General features: G+C 36.3%; 1 protein-coding gene across 3 annotated transcripts in view; it reads right to left on the bottom strand.

Moving 5' to 3' along the window:
• The window catches only part of cdh13 (cadherin 13, H-cadherin (heart)), a 421,886-nt gene that overhangs the window by 249,001 nt on the left and 150,210 nt on the right, over positions 1 to 22,675 (bottom strand). For all 3 annotated transcript variants that reach the window (XM_048168174.1, XM_048168172.1, XM_048168175.1), the window contains one exon: positions 12,410 to 12,621. In XM_048168174.1, the coding sequence (XP_048024131.1) occupies positions 12,410 to 12,621 (212 nt within the window). The remainder of the gene's footprint in view (positions 1 to 12,409; positions 12,622 to 22,675) is intronic.

Raw genomic sequence — 22,675 nt, 5'->3', positions numbered from 1 at the left:
TCATTACTCCAGTCTTCAGTGTCACCTGATCCTTCAGAAATCATTCTAATGTGCTGATTTGGTGCTTGAGAAACATTTCTTTATGATCAGCAAAGTTGTGCTGCTATTTTTTTCCAGGATTCGTTGATGAATAAAGTTGCAAAAAAAAAAGTGTATGAAATGGTGATTTGTGAATAGTGAATATTGCTGGTTTGTCATATTTTTAAAAAATTCAATTTTTGGGAAAAAACAAAACAAAACAAAGCAAAAACTTACAGACCCCATTTTTTTTTTTCAATGGTAGAGTATCTCATATAAATAATTAAATAAAAATGCTTAAAGGTGCCCTAGATTCAAAAATTGAATTTACCTTGGCATAGTTGAATAACAAGAGTTCAGTACATGGAAATGACATACAGTGAGTCTCAAACTCCATTGTTTCCTCCTTCTTATATAAATCTCATTTGTTTAAACGACCTCAGAAGAACAGGCGAATCTCAACATAACACCGACTGTTACGTAACAGTCGGGGTGTACGCCCCAATATTTGCATAATGCCAGCCCATGATGTTCCCAACATTATAAAAGGAATTAGACAAGGGCAGCCAGTAAACGTCTGAGCTGCACACAGCCGAATCATCAGACTAGGTAAGCAAGAACAACAGCGAAAAATGGCAGATGGAGCAATAATAACTGACATAATCCATGATAGCATGATATTTTTACTGATATTTGTGAATTGTCTTTCTAAATGTTTCGTTAGCATGTTGCTAATGTACTGTTAAATGTGGTTAAAGTTACCATCGTTTCTTACTGTATTCACGGAGACAAGAGCCGTCGATATTTTCATTTTTTAAACACTTGCAGTCTGTATAATGCATAAACAACTTCATTCTTTATAAATCTCTCCAACAGTGTAGCAATAGCAGTTAGCCACGGAGGACAGCCTCAAATTCACTCAGAATAAAACTTTTAACATCCAAATAAATACTTTACTCACATAATTCGAAGCATGCATGCAGCATGCATGACGAACATCTTGTAAAGATCCATTTGAGGGTTATATTAGCTGTGTGAACTTTGTAAATGCGCTGTAATATAGTCGACAGCTCGTGTGGCAGGAAGCTCGCGTCTTAAAGGGGCGGCGCCGAGTGTAAATCAGTGCATAGTTAATGGTGCCCCAAAATAGGCAGTTAAAAAATTAATTTAAAAAAATCTATGGGGTATTTTGAGCTGAAACTTCACAGACACATTCAGGAGACACCTTAGACTTATATTACAGAACGTTCTTGGGCACCTTTAAGACTTTGTAAAATATTACTTATATTTTGCTTTTAACGTCAGCTCATGATTAAAAAAATAATACTTCTTAATTAGCCTTTTTTAATTTTATCAAGAAAAATATATCTAAAAATGAAATGATAAATGCACTTGCATGAGATATTAAGACTTGTTTTCTTAAGTTGCATTTTGAATATAAGTGCATTTTGTCTGCTAAATCAATAAATGTAAATGATAACTTGTTTATTCTTACAATAAGTGGGGGAAACATTCATACATTTTCTGAAAACAATTCTTAATATTTTATGCAGTGTTGCTTCTCAAGTAAATTTAAATTTATTATTTTTTGACATTTAACTTGAAAAATAAAGGGTCAAGTGGCTTGAGTGGCTCAAGTTATTGGATGTGCTAGTCAAACACACAACTGCCATTGATATGAATGGGAATGCTATCGGATAGCTTTCCCAAGGCATTACAGACCACATTGTTCCCAACAAAGAGGAAACCAGTCAGGATTCATAAACATTTCAACATTTTGGTATCACAAAAAATCAAATACAATTTCAGCTGACTACAGTACGGCAGTAAATATCAATGACCAAATGCAGAGATAAAATAAAAGTACATTAGCAAAAGTACATTAGAATCTAAATGGCCCATCTTGATCTGACAGGACAAAAGATTCCATTTCCGAAATGGATACATCACACCACCATCTCTGGAGACAGCCTGGGCTATTAATGTGAGGAAGAATGTCTCAAACACTTTTCAGCCTGATATCAAGATTGATGGGTGATGTTTTTCAGGATATTTGCCTGCAAAAATTAAACATTTATCATGAATCCCAAAGGATCAGTCTTAATAGCATTTCATTTTAGTAATAAAAATCTGTTCTTGAAATGAATTATTACAGGCTCCTATTGTTTTGATGTCATTATAGCAAAAAAACAGCAATGTTCCTCTCCAAAAACTCCTTTTATTGAGAGAATTACTTTCACCATCCTGCTGTCATCAAAAAAACGCCATTAAACACAGAGATGAATTCTATTATCAGAGCAAATGCGGTATTAATAGTCATAATTTGCTTTAGAGTAAACAGAATGAAAAGAAATCCTTGTAAGGCTTTAGAAACCTTTTTTTGCTTCACATAATCAGCCTTTCAGCTGACTTGAAGCAAAGGACACGGCGACAGCTTGCTGCTACACAGATCCCAGCATGCATCTGAACTCATTACAACAGTGAACCTATCTGAGCTGCATTACAAGACAGAACGAGGGGGAGGGAGAAAGAAGGAGGGCAAAAAAGAATGTCACCTAGTAGCAACTGGCAAACAGCAGCTACAGTGACTACATAGTTTGTCAAGGCTGGAAAAGCACAACAGAGGCGCTTTTTGCCAATCCAGCCATTTTTATGCTTCTATTTCCATTTCTATCTATTTTTGTTTGTTTATCTCTCTGCCTCGTTTTGCTCCTCTCCTCCAAAGTCCAACCCACTAAACAAGTTCTCCACAGAAAGAGAGATACCCTTGACAAGCTATTTATTGTGTCCTACTCGTATGTCATTTTTTGTTGGGCGGGAAATGGTTGGGGTGCGGTCACAAACTTTCCATTTACATCGGAAGCACAGAGCGTTCTGTCCTTGCTGGATGTCTTTGGTCAGGCGTAGCAGCAGTGGAATGATGGGGGAATGTGAGAGGTTGGAGATTCGGTGCTGCTCGAGCCCAAAGGCTGTCAGGATGACGGAGAGTAAAAAGGTGGAATGGAACGAACGGAATGAAGTCATTTGTTTGTGTTTGTTAGGTAATGCAACACATCATCATAACCTGGCCACATCCTATACGCACACTCAGAGATGGAGCAAACTATGTGTATATATTGTGCACCTTTGAATGTGATTCATCCAATCAGAATCTGTGCAATTTGGTTCATATTTGTTTTAAAGGTGCCCTAGATTCAAAAATTGAATTTACCTAGGCATAGTTAAATAACAAGAGTTCAGTACATGGAAAAGACATACAGTGAGTCTCAAACTCCATTGTTTCCTCCTTCTTATATAAATCTCATTTGTTTAAAAGAAATCTCAACATAACACCGACTGTTACGTAACAGTCGGGGTGTACACCCTCAATATTTGCATATGCCAGCCCATGTTCCCAACATTATGAAAGGCATTACACAAGGGCAGAACGTCTGGATGTGCAGAGCCGAATCAACAGACTAGGTAAGCAAGCAAGGACAATAGCAAAAAATGGCAGATAGAGCAATAATAACTGACATGATTCATGATAACATGATATTTTTAGTGATATTTGTAAATTGTCTTTCTAAATGTTTCGTTAGCATGTTGCTAATGTACTGTTAAATGTGGTTAAAGTTACCATCGTTTCTTATTGTATTCACGGAGACGAGAGAATCGTCGCTATTTTCATTTTTAAACACTTGCAGTCTGTATAATGCATAAACACAACTTCATTCTTTATAAATCTCTCCAACAGTGTAGCATTAGCCGTTAGCCACGGAGCACTATCAAACTCATTCAGAATCAAATGTAAACATCCAAATAAACACTGTACTTACGCGATTAGACATGCTGCATGACGAATACTTTGTAAAGATCCATTTTGAGGGTTATATTAGCTGTGTGAACTTTTTTTATGTTGTTTAAGGCAAGCGCGAGCTCTTGGGGCGTGGAGCACGAGAATTAAAGGGGCCGCGTACCCTGAATCGGCTCATTTCTATTTATGCCCCAAAATAGGCAGTTAAAAAAATTAATTAAAAAAAAATCTATGGGGTATTTTGAGCTGAAACTTCACAGACACATTCAGGGGACACCTTAGACTTATATTACATCTTTTAAAAAAAAGTTCTAGGGCACCTTTAAGTCCCTTTTTTTATTGAACAAAGTTCATTGTGAGACTTATCACTCATCTCATTTTTTGAATCTTATCTTTTGGTTTACATTTATTAACTTTGCCAATCGAAACATAAAAATAATAATCAAATGAGAAGAATTACCTTGTATTTGTAAAGTATGTAATTAACTGGATTTTCATAAAAGTGGCAACAAGTCTTTATGAGTGAGTCACTGAATCTTTTATTTAATATCTTTAAATATACTAATTGACTCAGCAAGTCATTAAATCATTTACTCAAATGATTCATTCAGCAACTTGAGTGTTGCTCAGAGGCATGCAATTTTAGCTACTTTAATTGGTGGAACAAAAATAGACAAAGTAACTAGCAGGATTGTGTCTATAATGTCAGTTTTGATATTAACCACTTGTTTATTGAACTGAACAATCTCAAATGTCATGCTCCTTAAAGGGACAGTTCACCCAAAAGAGAAATTCTGTCATCATTTACTCAGCCTCATGTTGTTCCAAACTTGTATAGCTTTCTTTCTACTGTAAAACACAAAATAAGATGTGGACCTCAACTTACTTCATAACTTCTTAATTTAAATTTGGGCTCATATTTACTCAGCTTCATGTCATTTCAAATTTTCCTTTGGAACAAAAAAAGGGGAAAAATATTTCTTTCTTCAATATAGCTTCTTTTGTGTTACAAAGTAAAAATTAATCATTTGAAATGACATGAGGCTTAGTAAATAATGGCTAAAATATGCCATTAAAGGGTTAGTTCACCCAAAAAATATTTTTTTTGTCATTAATTACTCACCCTCATGTCATTCCAAGTTGTAAGACCAGAACACAAATTAAGATATTTTTGATGAAATCCGAGAGTTTTTTTTTTTAATCCCCCATAAAAACAGCTTAATTACCACATTCAAGGGCCAGAAAAGTAGTAAAGATCATTAAAATAGTCAATGTGACTACAGTGGTTCAACCTTAATGTCATAAAACGACGATAATACTTTTTGTGCGCAAAAACAAAACAAAAATAATGACTTTATTCAATTTCGTCTCTCCCCTGTCAGACCCCGTTTACACTAGTGCGTTTTTGTTTTAAAATGCATAACTTTTGCTACGGTTACACCTGTCGTTTCACTACTCGACTCTCAAAAACGGAAACTTTCACAAACGCTGCAGAGCCCGTTTAAGTTTGAAAACGCTAGGGTTATGGAGACTTTTTAAAACGATGGCGTGGCTGCCCATGTTCACGCTGTGTATTCTTGACGACCGTGTAAACAATAACATGGAGACTGAACTGCAATCTTTGCTGGCTTTGTTGTCATTTTTAGCAGCCATTATGCAGTGAAACTCTGCAGGTTTTTAATACTTCAGCTACCTACAAGCGCAAGAGGCAACTGTTTACAGTTGTACGCGCATGCCCAGTGTGCATGAACAGTCATGTGACATGCGTTTTCGGTCATGTACTGTAGACGGAGATTGTTTCTGCTGTGGAAACGCCAGTGTAGACGAGGATTGTTTTCATTTTAAAATGCCGTTTTAAAACAAAAATGCACTAATGTAAACAGGGCTCCAGTCTCCTATGTTGTTTACGTTGTATAGACAGTGCAGGCTTCCATGTTCTACCTCAGAACGCCGACTCAGTATTGGCAGACGCTGTTCACGTGAGCACCACGACGCATGCGTGTGATGCTGACGCAGGAGCTGGCCAATAATAAGTCAGCATTCTGTTGCTTCATAACTTTAAGGTTGAACCACTGTAGTCTCGTTGACTATTTTAACGACGTCTTTACAACTTTTCTGGACTGTGAATGAGGTAATTATGTTACTTTCTATGGGAGATTAAAAAAAAAAACTTTTGGATTTCATCAAAAATATCTTAATCTCTGTTCCAAAGATGAACGAATGTCTTTCAGGTTTGGAACAACATGAGGGTGAGTAAATAATGGCAGAAATGTCATTTTTGGGTGAACTACCCCGTTAAAAGGTGTTTATTGTAGCATTAAAACTTTCAGATGCAATATCATCTTTGGTACAGGGATTCAAACTCATAATAAAACCTGCATCACCTCCAGAAATTGCTTTAAATTTACTATGTGTCCTTCAGCCACTGTACTGACATCTATAACATCCCAGAACAGCGTCATATCAGTCCCTTTGGCTGAGAGCACATTTACATGAGAAAGTAAGCAATATGTCCTCTCATAATAAGGGGAGTTTATGTTATTCTCATCCACTACATAAGAGGCATAAGTGACAGAGTGACGGGTATTACAGTGAAAATGAAACATCTTCGGCAACTCATCAGCTCTCCGTGGTGAGCGATAGAGAGAACGAGAGAGACTGATGGAACTTTAAGAACCTTCTCTGTTGGAAAAATGAAGGTCTGCATTGAGGTTATTGATGAACTCCTTTGCCACTCTTCCCCCTCCACATTCTCAAGGACAGAATAACGCACCGCATCGCTCTGAGAACAAAGCTCAAGTCCTGTTGTATGCATTTGCTACACCTTCCCTCTGCCAGTGATGAACACTGTTGGCTGGAGCGTGCTGACAAGCTGAAAAGAAGATAGTCATGAATCTTTAATGTTTCCTGTTCATAAATTACAGAGGTACAATCATCCTCGCTTCGGCTTTCTCCGCTCTGTGAGCTAGTTTGAGCTCTCATTAATAACTGAAACAGGGGGGCTTAAAGATTAGTGGCATACGAATCCCAGCCGTAGAGTGCATTGCACTGCTGAGCTGCATTGAGGATTAGGTTTTTTGAAATTATTCCCACCATTTAGCAAATAAATTACGTGTGTTAAGCAGTTTTATTATGTTTTAGCTTGTTTTCAATCCCTGCAATCATCCGGCGGCTCATGGTTACCTCCTTGCATGGAACTGAACCAGCAAATTTTAGGTTAACAGCTCTGAGCCTCAACCATTACAGTGCACCACCTGCCTTTTCTGGTCAAAACTGCAATGCAAGCAAATTCTACATCACAAAATGAGCTGCTGGCTTATGGGAACCCTGGTCATGGGTCATGCCCCTATCTAATTCTCCCTCTCTCACCACTTCATCCCTGTTTCCACTTCACTGACAAAATAAAATAAAATAAAATAAAGTAAAATAAAATAAAATAAAATAAAAATTTTAAAAAAATATATAAAATATAAATATTTAAAATAAAAAATACATAAAATAAAAAAAATATATAAAATAAATAAAATAAATAAAATAAAATAATCAGTTTTTCTCCATTGGTTTGGCTCATTTCTTGAAACAGAAATTACATTCTTAAAACAACATGGACAAATCTCCAAACCACTTGGCAATTGTTCACAACAGAACTGATTTTCTCATTCATTTCACCAAATTGCAAATGTCTAAGTACATGTCTCAATGTCTCAGTACATCTTTGCAAATGATTAAGTACAATTGTCAAAATTAGTCAAGAACATAATACCATGAATACCATATATGAATCCTTGGAACATTTGATAAATTTATTACAGCAATTGACAGTCAGGTGAAACTAGAACTTGACTAACGAAGGAGCTTTATTTACAGCACTGTAGGCTGTATATAATTTTCATTGTTTTTTGTTTGTGTGTTTATATTATGCTGTATACATTTTCTTTTTTACTCTGATGTATGGAGGTGACTTTATGTGTGTGAATGATAATGGCAGTATGAGTGCAATGTGTGATGTCAAACCTTGGAGGCTACTCTTACCATAAAATCCTATTTCTTTTTTCAGGTTTATACACAATTGTATTCTGTTAGCTAGACAAAAAACAGTACAGTAACCATTGTCAATGAAGGACTGGGCTAAGAATGAAAGGTGGACACGAGGGATATTTCAGTGGTCCTCTGCCATAATGACGAAACATCGAAACATTTTGACTTGCAGTGCTTACAATACCAAAGGGACGAAGCATTTTGGGGGCACTGACTGTTTAAATGAGAAGGAAATTTAGTTCTGAAGCATGAGTGAACAGTTTTGGGAGAGATATGAGCTTTTGCAAGTGAGCTATAGGGCCCTATAATACACCCGGCGCAATGCGACGCAAGGCGCAGCGCAAGTGTGCTGTTTGCGTCCGGCGCCGTTCGCGTTTTCCCGTTCAGCGCCACTCCTTAAATTAGTATGGGCGTGCTGGTCTAAAAAAGAGGTGTGTTCAGGCACATGTTTTGCTGAAAATAGACTAAGACCAACTCAAACCTGATCTTAGAATATTTTTTTGTTAGAGCGCGTTGAGAATGTCTGGGCGCGTCCAATTTCTGTTTCAAGAAATGAGCCAAACCATTGCGTGTTTTATGGACCTATTTTCAATTCAGAAAAACTGTAATAATGAACAATCGTATGAGTCAATAAGTGGCGCGAGCGCATTGAGAACCACTTTCTCAATACTTAGCACTTTTGCAACTCTTCACCAAGAACCTTTCTAAACAGTCTTGGTTTGGCAACAATGCACATCTCTCAAATTTCATGAATTCTTTTTTTACTCAGACACAACAACTGCCAAAACTCTTTGTACATACAGGCCAATTTGCACATCAATTTTTTCAAAACTGTTAAACTTTTCCAATAACATAATACAAAACTGTAGAGCAATTTGCATCAAAATATTTTAATGAAATATATTTTAAATCTTAAAATTAAATGCATAAAAACATTAATTAAGACACAGGGTGGACAGAGGCACCACGTGCAATTATAAACCTTGTCAGTTCTGCCATTCTGCTGCTGACATACTGCATGCTTGGGATTTGTATTTTGGATGTGAAATGAATTGCTTTGCCAAGCTGAAAGTTGGTTAGGAGAACTGTGTGAAGAGTTTTGCAAAAGTGACCTAAGTATTGAGAAATGTGTCCTAGCGTCTATAAAAAACTGTAAAGGGAATGGAAGATGACTGACTTTTATTGAACTCACCCATTTATTAAGAGAATAGGAACAACCCATTTCAAAAATGCGCCCTGGCGCACGGACCGTGCAAAAAGAGAGAGGAGTCGCTTTACACTTTGTGTTTAATCGTTAAAATAGGCAGTGTTGTGCTGAACTGTAGACTGTTTTGCCTAATGATCTTAGAGTTTTGAGAATGTAATTTCTGTTTCAAGAAATGAGCCAAACCAATGGAGAAAAACTGTAATAATGGTATGAGTCAATAAGTTTGAGAACCAATGCACTAACACCAAGAACTTTTCCAGTCTTGGTAACAATGCAGATGAGATCAAAACCCTCAATTTGTTTTTTTCCGTAGTCATCAAAACTCATCATTAATTAAGACACAGGGTGGACAGAGGCACCACGTCCTTGTCAGTTCTGCCATTCTGCTGCTGACTACCATATTGGGATGTATCATTACTCATTTCTGACTTCTCATTTATCCAGATGGAGAGAGGAGTCAGAAAGGCAGACAGAAACCTGTGGGTTTGTATTGCATATTGTATGCCTGTAGTGATTCATCCCAACAGCCCTTTGTAAGCCCACAATCTCAAAGGAACTACTGAGATCCTCATTGAAAACACTAGCTGGCAAGTATCTAAAATGCATATAAAACCAGCAAAAAGCTAAAACCTTAAATCGGTTTAAGTTTTTCTTCTTCTTCTTTTTCTTTTCTCAACAGGGTAAGCAACTTAACACTCATAAAGTACTCGCTATGACACAAGAACATTACATTACTACCACCGGCCAAGGCTAAAGACACCAAAAAGGCCAATAAACAAGTAATGGCAATAAACAAGACAGATTTCCGACCTGTAACCTTGTGATCAGGTCATCCTCTTCTTTAGAATAAATGAAAAATGACTGTGAAAGAGAAAAGCCAATATATTTATTCTTCAACCATCCAGTTTTTCAGTAGATTACAGAATGAAAAGCATGAAATGTCAAGGTCTTACAAATTCACAGCATTTTTTTTTTTTTTTTGCACTCCATTTGGTGGTTCCTCAAGGAAAGACCGTCTCATTCACACACAGAAACGCCAGGGAGGAAAACAAATCATGAAATTAATTCGTATATTGATCCTCTGTAAAATACTGAATTATAGTTTGAATTCTCACTTTTCTCATAAGGCCTTCTCTTCACCCTATGCTGTGCTTGTACAGCAGCTAGAATTACATCACGTCAGCCTCTGGGGAAGACGGAGGCCTTTTCCATTTCCACTCGCACTTATCAATAATCAAAATCCAATAAAATGGGCATTAAGTCAAATATGGCATCAATAAGAAGCGCTTCCCTTCGGCATTCGCTAACTGATGCGAGGTCTTCTACCGGGAACAAACCAGTGGGTTGGGGTGAGGTTTATTTTTGAAGGCTTAGTCTGACTATGATTACAGGATGTATGATCCATAATGACCCTGCTTCCAGGCTCTTGCCTCAGCCTCTTCACACGCCACCGTTCTCCCCGAGCTCTCTCACGTAGCAATCACTTCACTCATGCTATATGTCTAATCTGAGAGTATAATTCACAGTTTATCTCAAAGAGGTGGGAGCTAGGTGCTTTTCATTCACTATGGCACTATGCAGTATAATACAACTACAACCTAAATGTTCCGATAAGAATGCTGAAATGCATGTTTAAAAATATGAATGAAATGATGTATCTTTGCTGGAAAAAAAATACACACACACAGTGCACAAGAAACATGATTTTTATCAATGTTGAATACGGTTGTGTTGCTCAATATTTTTCATGGAAACTGATACATGTTTTATGGATTCTTTTAATAGAAAGTTAAACGAAATGTTAAAAGAGTAGTATTTATTTTGAAATAGAATTCTTTTGTAACAATGTAAAAGTATTCAATAGTGCTATCAATCAATTTGATGCATCCTTGCTGAGTAGAAGTATTAGTTTTATTAAAACCCCAAAATTGTTTTTACATATATATATATATATATATATATATATATATATATATATATATATATATATTAAACTGCAATTAAATCACAATTAAAGGGTTAGTTCACCCAAAAATGAAAATTCTGTCATTAATTACTCACCCTCATATCGTTCCACACCTGTAAGACCTTCGTTCATCTTCGGAACACAAATTAAGATATTTTTGATAAAATTTGATGGCTGAGTGAGGCCTGCATTGAAAGCAAGTTGATTTAAACTTTCAAATGCCCAGAAAGGTACTAAAAACATATTTAAAACAGTTCATGTGACAACAGTGGTTCAATCTTAATGTTATGAAGTGACAACAATACTTTTTGTGCACCAAAAAAACAAAATAACGACTTTATTAAACAATATCTAATAATGGGCAATTTCAAAACACTGCTTTATGAAGCTTCGAAGCTTTACGAATCTTTATTTCGAATCAGTGGTTCGGAGCGTGAAAGTCACGTGATTTCAGTAAACAAGGCTTTGTTACGTCATAAGTGTTTCAAAATTACAATGGTTCACATTGAAACAAAAGATTTGTAAAGCTTTATGCTGCTTCATGAAGCAGTGTTTTGAAATCGCCCATCACTATATATTGTTGTATAAAGTCATTATTTTGTTTTTTTGGCGCACAAAATGTATTCTCGTCACTTCATAGCATTAAGATTGAACCACTGTTGTCACATAAACTGTTTTAAATATATCTTTAGTAGCTTTCTAGGCATTTGAAAGTGTTAATTGTCTTGCTGTCAATGCAGGCCTCACTGAGCCATCAGATTTTATCAAATATATCTTAATTTGTGTTCTGAAGATGAATGAAGGACTTATGGGTGTGGAACGACATAAGGGTGAGTAATTAATAAGAGATTTTTCATTTTTTGGGTGAACTAACCCTTTGATATTAACCAAGAAAAGCAGATTTAATGCTAATTTAATTTCATGGGAAAGAGCCATAATTGGTCAGATTGCCAGTTCATTCCAATGAATTGATTGAACTGAAGTATTTAACATCATTAGAAAATATACTGTGTTTTTATATGATTAGAAAAAAAAATGTGCTTATGAACATAAAAAAGCCCCAGGGGGCAATTTTCCCCCTTAATAAGAAAAGTTAATTTCTAACACTGATCTCTTCTGAATGAAATATGTGGCTGTCCTCACAGAGACAATGACAGGACATGATGGGTAATTTCCAGTCTGAGCTGGAGTCTGTCAATATGATGGCAGTAAAGTCACACTGAATGACACATACATCCAATTCTGTAAGAAAAGAATCATGGGTGTCCAGACATACGATGTCTCCAGCATAGAACACCATTTAAAAATGACAAGATTGAAAACTTCAGGCCATTTAACAAAACACACACACATATATAAAATCAACACAGAGAGAAATGCTTACCCTGAGTGTCTGAGGAGATCTGGACGGTGCTCCCATAATGGTCACTTGTACCATGTCATCGACATGAACGTTCACACCATGGACAAACATGACGTCTCCGCTGTCAATCACGTCTCTTCTAGGAACCAGATTCAGGTTCTCATCTATTAAGAAGTTTGGGTTCGATACTTCAAACTCCACATCCTCATTTCCAGCGCAGTCATCAAACACCACTGCAGAAAAATGCACAAAGAAAAGGAGAGGTTGACATGTTAGCTTGTGAGAAATAAAGTCTAACATTTGAAATAGCGATATGGAGCCAAGTTGATATATATCATATATTGCCAAATAGATTAAGAGGAATGTTAACGGATAGCATTAACCACGGATAGCATTGTTAGGATGACCGCATTCATTCACAAGTCACCTAGTATAGCTCCCACAGTAAAAATTGTCAAGAAAGGGCTCCTTTGAGGTGATACATCTCTTATGGTTGATGAAAAATGGACTTGCTGTTGCAGAAAATGTCCCTGAAAAGGTGACTATGCCTGAAGAAGCTATCCCAGAGCTCATTCATCCATGAGCTAAAAGCAGGCAATAAATAAAATATGGCTCATTCATCAATGTATATATACGTGGAATAGAGAACTTTAACCCTCAATAATATCGACCCCACTTTCATCTTCACCAATCAGGTCTGACCGAGGAAGATATCGCCACACCGGTTCAGCTTATCCCCTCTGATCGTGTCCGTCTCCATCTTATCTCAACGCTCCATACCTCGCTTTCACTCTTTTCGTCCTCTGTGACATATTCATCCTCCCATTTCCTTTCCCTATCCCTCTTTCTCTCATCCATAACTCTTCCTTTCCTTCCTTTTACCACCTTCTTTGACACTAAGTTATGTTCTTGTAACTCAAGGTGACCTGGGGAGAGTAGATGTGAAACAGGCAGCATGAGCCAAATCTTCAATTTATTTTTTTCATGGTAGCTATTCCTGGAAATTTAACCCCCTTAATATTAAATGCCTGTATAGTATGCATTATGTTCTAACGGAATATTTTTCCCAATCAAATCAATCAATCAATCAAAAATATTTGGTCAAAAATACAATAAAAACAGTAACATAGTAAAATATTATTACAAAAATAACTGTTTTGTACTATTATATCTTAATATTTTAAAATATGTGATGACAAAGCTGAATTTTCAACAGTCATTACTAGTCTTCAGTGTCACATGATCCTTCAGAAATCATTCTAATATGCTCATTTTTAAGTAAAATCTCTTTTTATCTAAGTTGAAAACTGCTGTGCTACTTAATATCTTTCTGGAAACCATTTCTTTCCCACAATTCTTTAATTAATAGAACAGTTTGCAACATAAATGTCTTTACTGTCACTTTTAACTGGGTCAGGGAATCTCTGAAATGGCAAAGCTTGTGGGTTGTTCCCGGTCAGCAGTGGGTCGAGGTCGAGGAGGGACAAACCACAAACCTGCAACAGGGTGTTGGGCACCCAAGGCTCATCGAATGCATGAGGGCAACAAAGGCTATCCTGTCTGGTCCGAGCCAACAGAAAGTCTACTGTAGCACAAGTCCACTATTGAAAGCTCCTACAATGGGCACAGGAGCATCAGAACTGGACCGTGGAGAAGTAGAAGGTCGCCTAGTCTGATGAGTCCCATTTTCTTTTACAACACGTGGACGGCTGAGTACGTATGTGCCATTTACCTAGGGGAGTGATGGCACCAGGATGCACTGTGGGACGATGACAAGCCAGTGGAGGGAATGTGATGTCCTGGGAATGATCTGCTGGGAAACCACGAGCCTGGCCATTCATATGGATGTAAATTTGTTGTGTGCCACCTCCCTAAACATTGCTGCAGACCAGGTACACCCCTTCATGACAATGGCATTCCCTGGTAGAAGTGGCCTCTTTCAGCAGGATAATGCACCCTGCCACACTGTACACATTGTTCAGGAATGGTTTGAGGAAAATGAAGAGTTACACTGCAAAAAATGCTGTTCTTACTTAGAGTTTGTGTCTTGTTTCTAGTCAAAATATCTTAAAGTTCTTGAATCAAGAAGCATTTTCTTGACAAGTAAAAAATATTTTCTTGTTTTCAGGAAAAATAAGTCAAAATTGAGTCAGTTGTTCCTTAAAACAAGCAAAATAATCTGCCAATGGGGTAAGCAAAATAATCTTATTTCAAACTAAAAATAAGATATATAATCTTGTTTTCAGTTTGGATTAAGATTATTTTGCTTACCCCATTGGCAGATTATTTTGCTTGTTTTAAGGAAAAACTCACTTAATTTTGACTTATTTTTCCTGAAAACAAGAAAATAATTTTTACTTGTCAAGAAAATGCTTCTTGATCTAAGAATTTTTAGATATTTGGACTGGAAACAAGACAAAAATTCTAAGTAAGAACAGCATTTTTTGCAGTGTAAAGGCGTCGCCCTGTCCTCAATATTCCCCAGATCTTAATCCAATTGAGCATGGGATGTGACCAAAAAGTTTGCTCAATGGTAGCTCATGCCTCGTTGATTCTGCACTGTTTTGGCGGCACATGGAGGACCAACAGCATTTTAGGCAGGTGGTCATAATGTTTTGGCTCATCAGTGTACACATGCAAAGGCATACACATTAAAATCCTTCACAGATTCAGCCTTTGAACCTTCAGTGTTTTTTTTTTTTTTTTTTTTTTGAAATTCAATTACATCCATAAAAGCTTAAGTGAGAACTGTAACTGACTATAGCCCGTTTAAATACACCATTTAAATGCATTCAATGAAGATTTCATTTGAGTAAGTGAGCTGGAACAGTGCCAGTACCATTATTTTGCGTTCACTCAGAAATTGCATTTCCGTTCAAAACGACTAATGTGACAACACCAGCTCCACACAAAAAAAAAGAGGTGTTTGGCATGACACGTCAATAATGAATGCCTTGGTGACCAATTTGCTTAATTGCTTAGCAATCTTGATATACGCTTCGCACTGCAGGACGCCAAAAGTGAAAAAAAAAAAAAAAAAAATCAACCTTTGAACACCTCAACACCTGAGCTACATTCACGACTACTCTTTCCTCTCCAAAACGGCTTCCTTTGTGAGCCACACTGGTTGTTCGGATTAAAATAATAATAATAATACATTATGTATTACTCGGGCAAGCAGGTGTAGGTGCAAGACAAAGATATTGTCTTGTTCTCTCACTTAAACATTCACCACCACACTGTACAGTGCATCCTCAAGCGAGGACTGCGGTGATGCTAACAGCGTTAGCACAGTATGACCACAGAGCTTCTCACATATCGGGTCCGCTAATTGAATTGAGGCAGAATCAGTAATGTGACACCCTATCGATAACCTCTACGAACACAGGTGATGAAACTGCAGGTAATCGAATCAACAGTCACATTATTGCCTGCGGAAGCACCTGTTTCTATCGGAAGAGATCATTTAATGGTGTAGAGAAGGGTATTGTAATGCCTTTCAAGAGAATTCCACTTTTTGTGTGAGATTTCTTTTACACTGTAAGTGATCAGGACACCTATAGGGGTAAGAATAAGTACATTACTTCAAGTTTCAAGTGGGAACTTCAACTGCAGACCAAAAACAAGCAAACCATGTGTAGGTTCGTGTGGGGGGAGGCTCTTTCCAAGAAGCAGGCGGTGAAGCAGGATATTATGCGTTATTGTGTTTGTTGAAGGAAAGACTCAAAAATACTGTATATCTGTGGTGAGCGATACATACAGACAATTAGCACATTTAGGTAATTCAGAACACCTAGAGAATAGCCATCACATTATATGTATTACAGTATCATGTCCTTTAATGCAATTCAAAAGCTAAATCTATGCTGTCATAGTAAAAGAAATTGAATCAGAATGTGATGATATAAAACATCTTTCACATGATTTTTTTCTTCTTTGTCACCAATGTCCCTAATGAAATTTTTTTTTTTTTTTAATATATATTTTAAGACAAATAAGACAAATATTAAGCATGGTATTATCAAGACGTGGTTAAGTTAAATAATTATCAAAATGCAAAATTAAATTGGCTTTAAGCCAGGGACACACTTAATGTTTGTAATGCCGATTATGAATGTAATTTGATACTTACGACTGATCATGCCAGTTGCGTTCAGTCTGTGTTTACAGTTGGTGTTTAAATGCCGTGTGTAAGTATTTAAATCTGCTTCAGTCGAAGGAGTTTATGTGTATTTAGCTCTGTCTAAGAACGTTTTAGCTAGTCGTTAAGTGTGTTCCCGACTTTAAATGAAATATCATATGCAAATATTTGCATCATATTTAGCAACATTAAAGTAGTATGATGTTAATATTTTCTTTCAAATCCACTATTATAGTACAACAGGGTTGTTATTGTTTACTAAAACCATAAAAGATAAAATATAAAAAGTACACTTATTTATTTAATACTTATTTCATTTACTTTAAATTCATGTACTTAAAAATAACTAACTTCATAACTAAAACTAATAAAATAATTTAAAAAATGTATAAACATTTAAATAATACAAAAATATCAAAACACACAACTAAATTACTAATTTAATTTAATAGTCATTAAAATTAAAATGGAATTTTTAAAATGGAATTAAAATAATTCCAAAAAGTAATAACAAGTATAACAGTATCTCAATAATACAAAAATAATACTAGAGTACAGTACTGTTAGACATATGAATATATAGACAGTACTGTGCAAAAGTCTTAGGCCTCTACCAGCTTTGTTGTTTTATGTTTTAATGACCACCCATATTTATTTTTCTGTCTCTTTATTAAGATACAAACCGATATGACCGGTTTGGACTACAACAAGGTGGTGACATCATAAAGCCTGCAATTAACATAAATCCCTCCCACGGGAACACGCAACAAAGTGGGCGAGGCCATATCGTGCGGCATTGTGGAAGCGGAAGAGTCGTCTACACCGGACAGATAATAGAACCCATTATAATCAGTGATACTGTCTACGCTGGATGTGGCGCTGAAGACACCTTCCAGAATGCACACGAGTTTAATGCTGGATTTGTACCAAGGCTATTACTGAAAGGATGAAGCAGTTCCCACTTTAAAAGCAGAAGCTGCTATCTTATGGGCCCCTAACTGTAAGTACGTTTTATTGTTTGTACATGTCTCTTTAAAAATATTATGTTGCTATTTTTTGGTTGCATCAAGGACGTAAACAAAGACCAGCGTGTTTTGGTTCGCTAACCAGTTAGCTAAATTCTATTGCATACTTCTCCAACAAATGTCAACAAACACCAACAAACGTTATATGTTCATAGGCAAAGAGTTGTTCAAAAAGGCTACTTTAATCAGGATAAAACCGTATATTGAAACCTAACAAACAGCAGTAACATTCACAAGTGACAGCATATCTAAACACTTTGACACAAATACAAACAGAAATATTTACCATTCATAAACATCCTTTAAAAGCCGTGCTTGTAGAGGTTCTGATTGACCCTCTTTATCATCACTGCTATCTGGGTCTGAATTCGGGCTCAATTTTATATGGCAATATAGACGCCATTATTTACATTTCCACCGAAGCACACGTAACAACTAATGGTAAGGGGCATGGCGGCTTCCGGACATTTCAGCGAATCACAATAAACACTGGACCAGCAAACCAATCTGAGCACATTGCGTATGTTCGGAGGGAGTGGTATCATAGAACCAGGAAGTCAAACCAACCATTCAAATGACAATGGAAACAGCGGTGTAGAATAAAGGTAAAATATATGCAAAAATACAGAGATTTATATATATATATATATATATATATATATATATATATATATATATATATATATATATATATATAAACTAAGCATTAAGACATGTTAAACTGCACCCCATAAACACAATCAAGCCTAGAAAAAAAAAAAAGAAAAAAAACAGTGAATCGCCCCTTTAAGCAAAAATCAGTATTTAGTGTGACCTCCTGGATTTCTTCCAGTTTCTCAATGAAGAAACTCTGAGAAACTTCTAATCAGATTTTGAAAGTTTTCCTGGCCTTCCATTCCTTTTCCATTTAATTTCTGTTTAAGAGAGCCGGTTCCTGCTATTGCTGAAGTGTAAGGGGAGGTCAATAAATACTTGCCACCTACAGAAACCATTTTTTCAGATTTTTTTTTTTTCTTTCTGTTTCTTTCAGTACTGTTACAGTACTATGTGTATATATATATACACACACACACACACACACACACACACACACACACACACACACACACACTCTGGTTTGAAATCCTCAAGGAATGCATACTGTATGTTTGGTCAAACATATATACAGCCCTCACTACAGGTCCTGCATGTGACAAAAAAGACACAGAATCACCAGGGGAAACAGAAAGATCATTCCGGATTCTATTCTTTCTGTCTTTCCCTTACAGTTACTCATAATCATCAACAGCAGTAGCACTCCTCAGCTGCTGCGAGGACTACAGTCATAGTCAATCTCTCACACTCTGAATGTGATGTGGACCTGGGTTAAGACACTGGGAGAGCTAGACTGAGGGTCTTAATGAGCTCCCGTGTTCATGTCTCTCTCCAGGCCCCAGGGACCGTAGCAGTGTAGTGTGTGCCGCTGTTGTGTGCTGAGATCTGCTCTTGCACCTTGGCTGTAATGAGTTCAGTCTGTCTGTCAAACTACCCACCGATCACTATTGTTGTTGTTATCATCAACAGAAGAATTGCAGAGCTCAAAGGAACACGCGTGTGCTGTAATTATACTCTCAGCTTTGTTTTTTTCCCTATAGCCTTTCAACTTGTTCATGTGTGTTTTTGTTGTTGGTTTATTTTCTAAATGTCCACTTTTAAGCAATTCCTCCTCTTGTTCATCTCAGTCTCGCTCGTCTAAATCTTCTTCTCGCCTGTGTTTCTCAACATCTCACAAGCCCTTTGTCAAATTGTGTTTTGTGATTGCTGGTGTAACAATAGCCATATATCTTAGGTCAGACAGTTAAAAGAGGGACCAAGGAAAATAAAATGATACTCACTGGCAGCAGGTTAAAATGGGTGTATAACATACACGAGTGTCACTTTTGTTGCTTTAGCCATAAATATTTCTAACCGTCCATAAAACAATATTTCATATCAGTTTAAAAAATATATATATTTTTGAACCAATGACATAGTCATAGTTTCAAAATTAGAGAGCTGTTTTTCTATTCCCTATATGTTGGCCATTGTGTCACACACAGCATCATAGATTTCAGAATTAGCCTAGAAAGGATGGATGGATGGATGGATGGATGGATGGATGGATGGATGGATGGATGGATGGATGGATGGATGGACGGACGACAACATTTCCATAAACTTTTTTTTTTTTATATACAAAGTTTCTAGGGTAAAATGTACATATACTGTATGTATATCTTTTGTATGCATTACTGTAGCTCCTGTAGGAAATATATACTTTAAGTCTTCGAATGTATACATTAGGTCTTCATTTTCAATTTCTGCCATTTTAATCGCTTTTTTCCTTTGCTCATTTTAAATGGTCCTGCAGGTGGCAAAAATAAGTTGTACAAACATAATCCATATAATCAATTATTATGAGCACATAAAAGCTGAGTGTTTAGCAATTTTAGAAAAAACTGAAAAATGTTTAAAATGTTTCAGGTGAATTATGTCACACCAACAAGACACTGTTGAAACTGCTTCAAATTTCATGTCGACTACCCATATATTGCTTCATTGAGATCGGGAGGGGCAAAAATTAGGCATCCAATATAAACTGCATACAGGAACTACATTTTCCACCAAGATAAAATATGTTAAAATATGCATGTTGCAACAAGATGCATGATGTTGCATGTAGACACATGCTGGGTACCAAAAACAGCAACTTGTTCAATAAACATTTTCCCATCACTCTCTGAGGCAGCACAAGAATGATAAAATACGGCAATTACACGTCTAATGTGCATCCTTCTCTCTTCATTACATTGCATTAGAGCTAAAAAGCTTCCTGTCTTTGTCGGGAACTGAAAACATTAGAGGGAACCTACAAAATTGTCCAGAAATCATATGAGCGCACATCATGTTGTCATTACGAATATCCAAATATGTACTGTAAGTAGGAACTTCCCAAGAGAACACAACATGTTGACAGAGCCAAAAAGAGTGATTACACCATTCTACTCAAAAGAATATCAGTTAACTCTTTCTCTGCCAGCGTGTTGGGTACTTCAACTCATTACTAATTACTTCTTAAAATCTCTATAAACCTTGACCGGATAGACAATAGAAAGGAAACTCGTTTAATAATTTAAATATGAGTCAAACATGGAATAGTTTAGCCTTTTACAGCTTTTTAAAACAATTTAGCTTTAAGAAAACATACTATTAATACTTAAAAAAAATAAATACATAAAATTAGTACGAATAGTGATGTCATGATACCAAAAATCTAGTAGCTGGTACCGATACCACCACAAGTGCACAATACTCAATACCAAAGTTGATACCACGGTAAAAAATATACAAATAAAACAATGCTATATATTTTTTTCAGGTAGGTCTAATAGTAGTAAGTAAAAATACCACAGAAATGTAATAATCAAATATAAAATAATTCTGCGTAGTCATAACTGTATAAATTGAAATATAGATTAATTCCATATTTAAGCTTTTCTTTTGTTGTTTGATAGGGGTGTCACGAGATCTCGCGAGACTAAAATGTGACGAGATTTCTCGTCGAGGCGAAAAGTAGTCTTGTGATATTGCCATGACAGAGTGGTTAGGATGATTAGGAAAGAATCAGTCTTTGTCAGGTGACGTCACACTCGTGAAAACCGAAGTGCATTATGGGTGTCGCCGCCATTTTTTAGGTATCCAAACACTTTCTGTATCAGTGCAGAGTTGTTTTTTCTTTGGCTTCTTTTCATTGTAAAAATGGCACACTTTTGTTGTGTGAAAAGCTGCAATAATATGTCCCACGATAGAAAATGTCAAAAACTTTACTACGAGATTAGATTTAGACGGTTTCCTACTTGAAAAAAGGCTGTACGGAGAGTATGTAGAGGCAATAACAGGTGCCGGATCGCATGGGTTGCAGCGGTGAGACGCAAAACATCACTTTCATCGAGATATCTCCATTCATGTATGCTTGCTTTCTACATTTTCACGAAGGTAAGTTAGAGATTTCTGTTTTCTAAAGTAGCAAACGTTATATCAATGCATTGTTTTGAATTGTATGTGCTATGAAACAATAGTCAATTTAAACTTGAATGAATATGTCTACATTTTTTTTATTATTCTCAATTTTGCTAAGGCTTTTTCCATTTTTATTTTATATATTTAGGTACAACATTTTTGCTCAGTATCCATATACTGCTTATAATTTTCAGACTACTTTTTACAGCTTTGGTCTTATGTAGCTAAAAAGCTTTTCATTTCATTGCAGATCAGCCTGCTTAAAGATTATGGAGACTGACCCCACCATCCCTCCCTATATTAGGACCACATCAGCATTAAACACAGGGTGTGTCTCAATCAGCTCCCTAGTTCAGTAGTTAGCACACTGATCAGGACTGTCTCAGTCACAACATTTTTGTACATAATATACTGATTCAAGAGCTCAGAGCTGATTGAGATGCACACACAGACACTTAGTAAGGAAAAACAATGCAGTCAGCTGACACTATGGTCCATCAGGCTGGAGAAAGTGATCATCTTCACACTGAGAAGATGCAGGAGGCTGGAGGAGATGGTGATCTGCATGTGTAGAAGTAAACCGACTTGATGTACAGGATTTCTGATGTTTGTTTTGGAGATGATGATGTTAATGTACTATACAGGTCTGGCAAACCTGGGAACCTTTATGGCGTTATTACAGAACATTCAATGAAACTGTCATATCTATATGCAAACCTGGAACTTTCAGCTGTATGGGCAGACAGAGATGATTTGTACAGAAATATGTCTCCTTTGTTTAAATGCAGAATAGCAGATTATTGACCGTTTTGAGATTTGAGCACGAACAATAAAGCATGTATAATTATATTTTTCAAAATGTTGTTTGTCTTTTTGTAATCACCATTTCAACAGCCAAATGAAGTATGCAAACCAAATGTTGTACACAGGTATATGCACTTACAGCGTTAACAAGATAATTAATAATATCCACAATCTGTAAACCAGATATTTAACTTATCCGTGAATGAGGATGGATGCAGTGATGTTATAAAATCATGCCAGAATAAAAAAAATATATATAAATTTATTACATTTTAAGAT

This window comes from Megalobrama amblycephala, linkage group LG19 (assembly GCF_018812025.1).
Source record: "Megalobrama amblycephala isolate DHTTF-2021 linkage group LG19, ASM1881202v1, whole genome shotgun sequence".
NCBI lineage: Eukaryota > Metazoa > Chordata > Actinopteri > Cypriniformes > Xenocyprididae > Megalobrama > Megalobrama amblycephala.
Note: the sequence above shows the minus strand (reverse complement) of the source record. Positions and strands in the feature narration are given on the sequence as shown.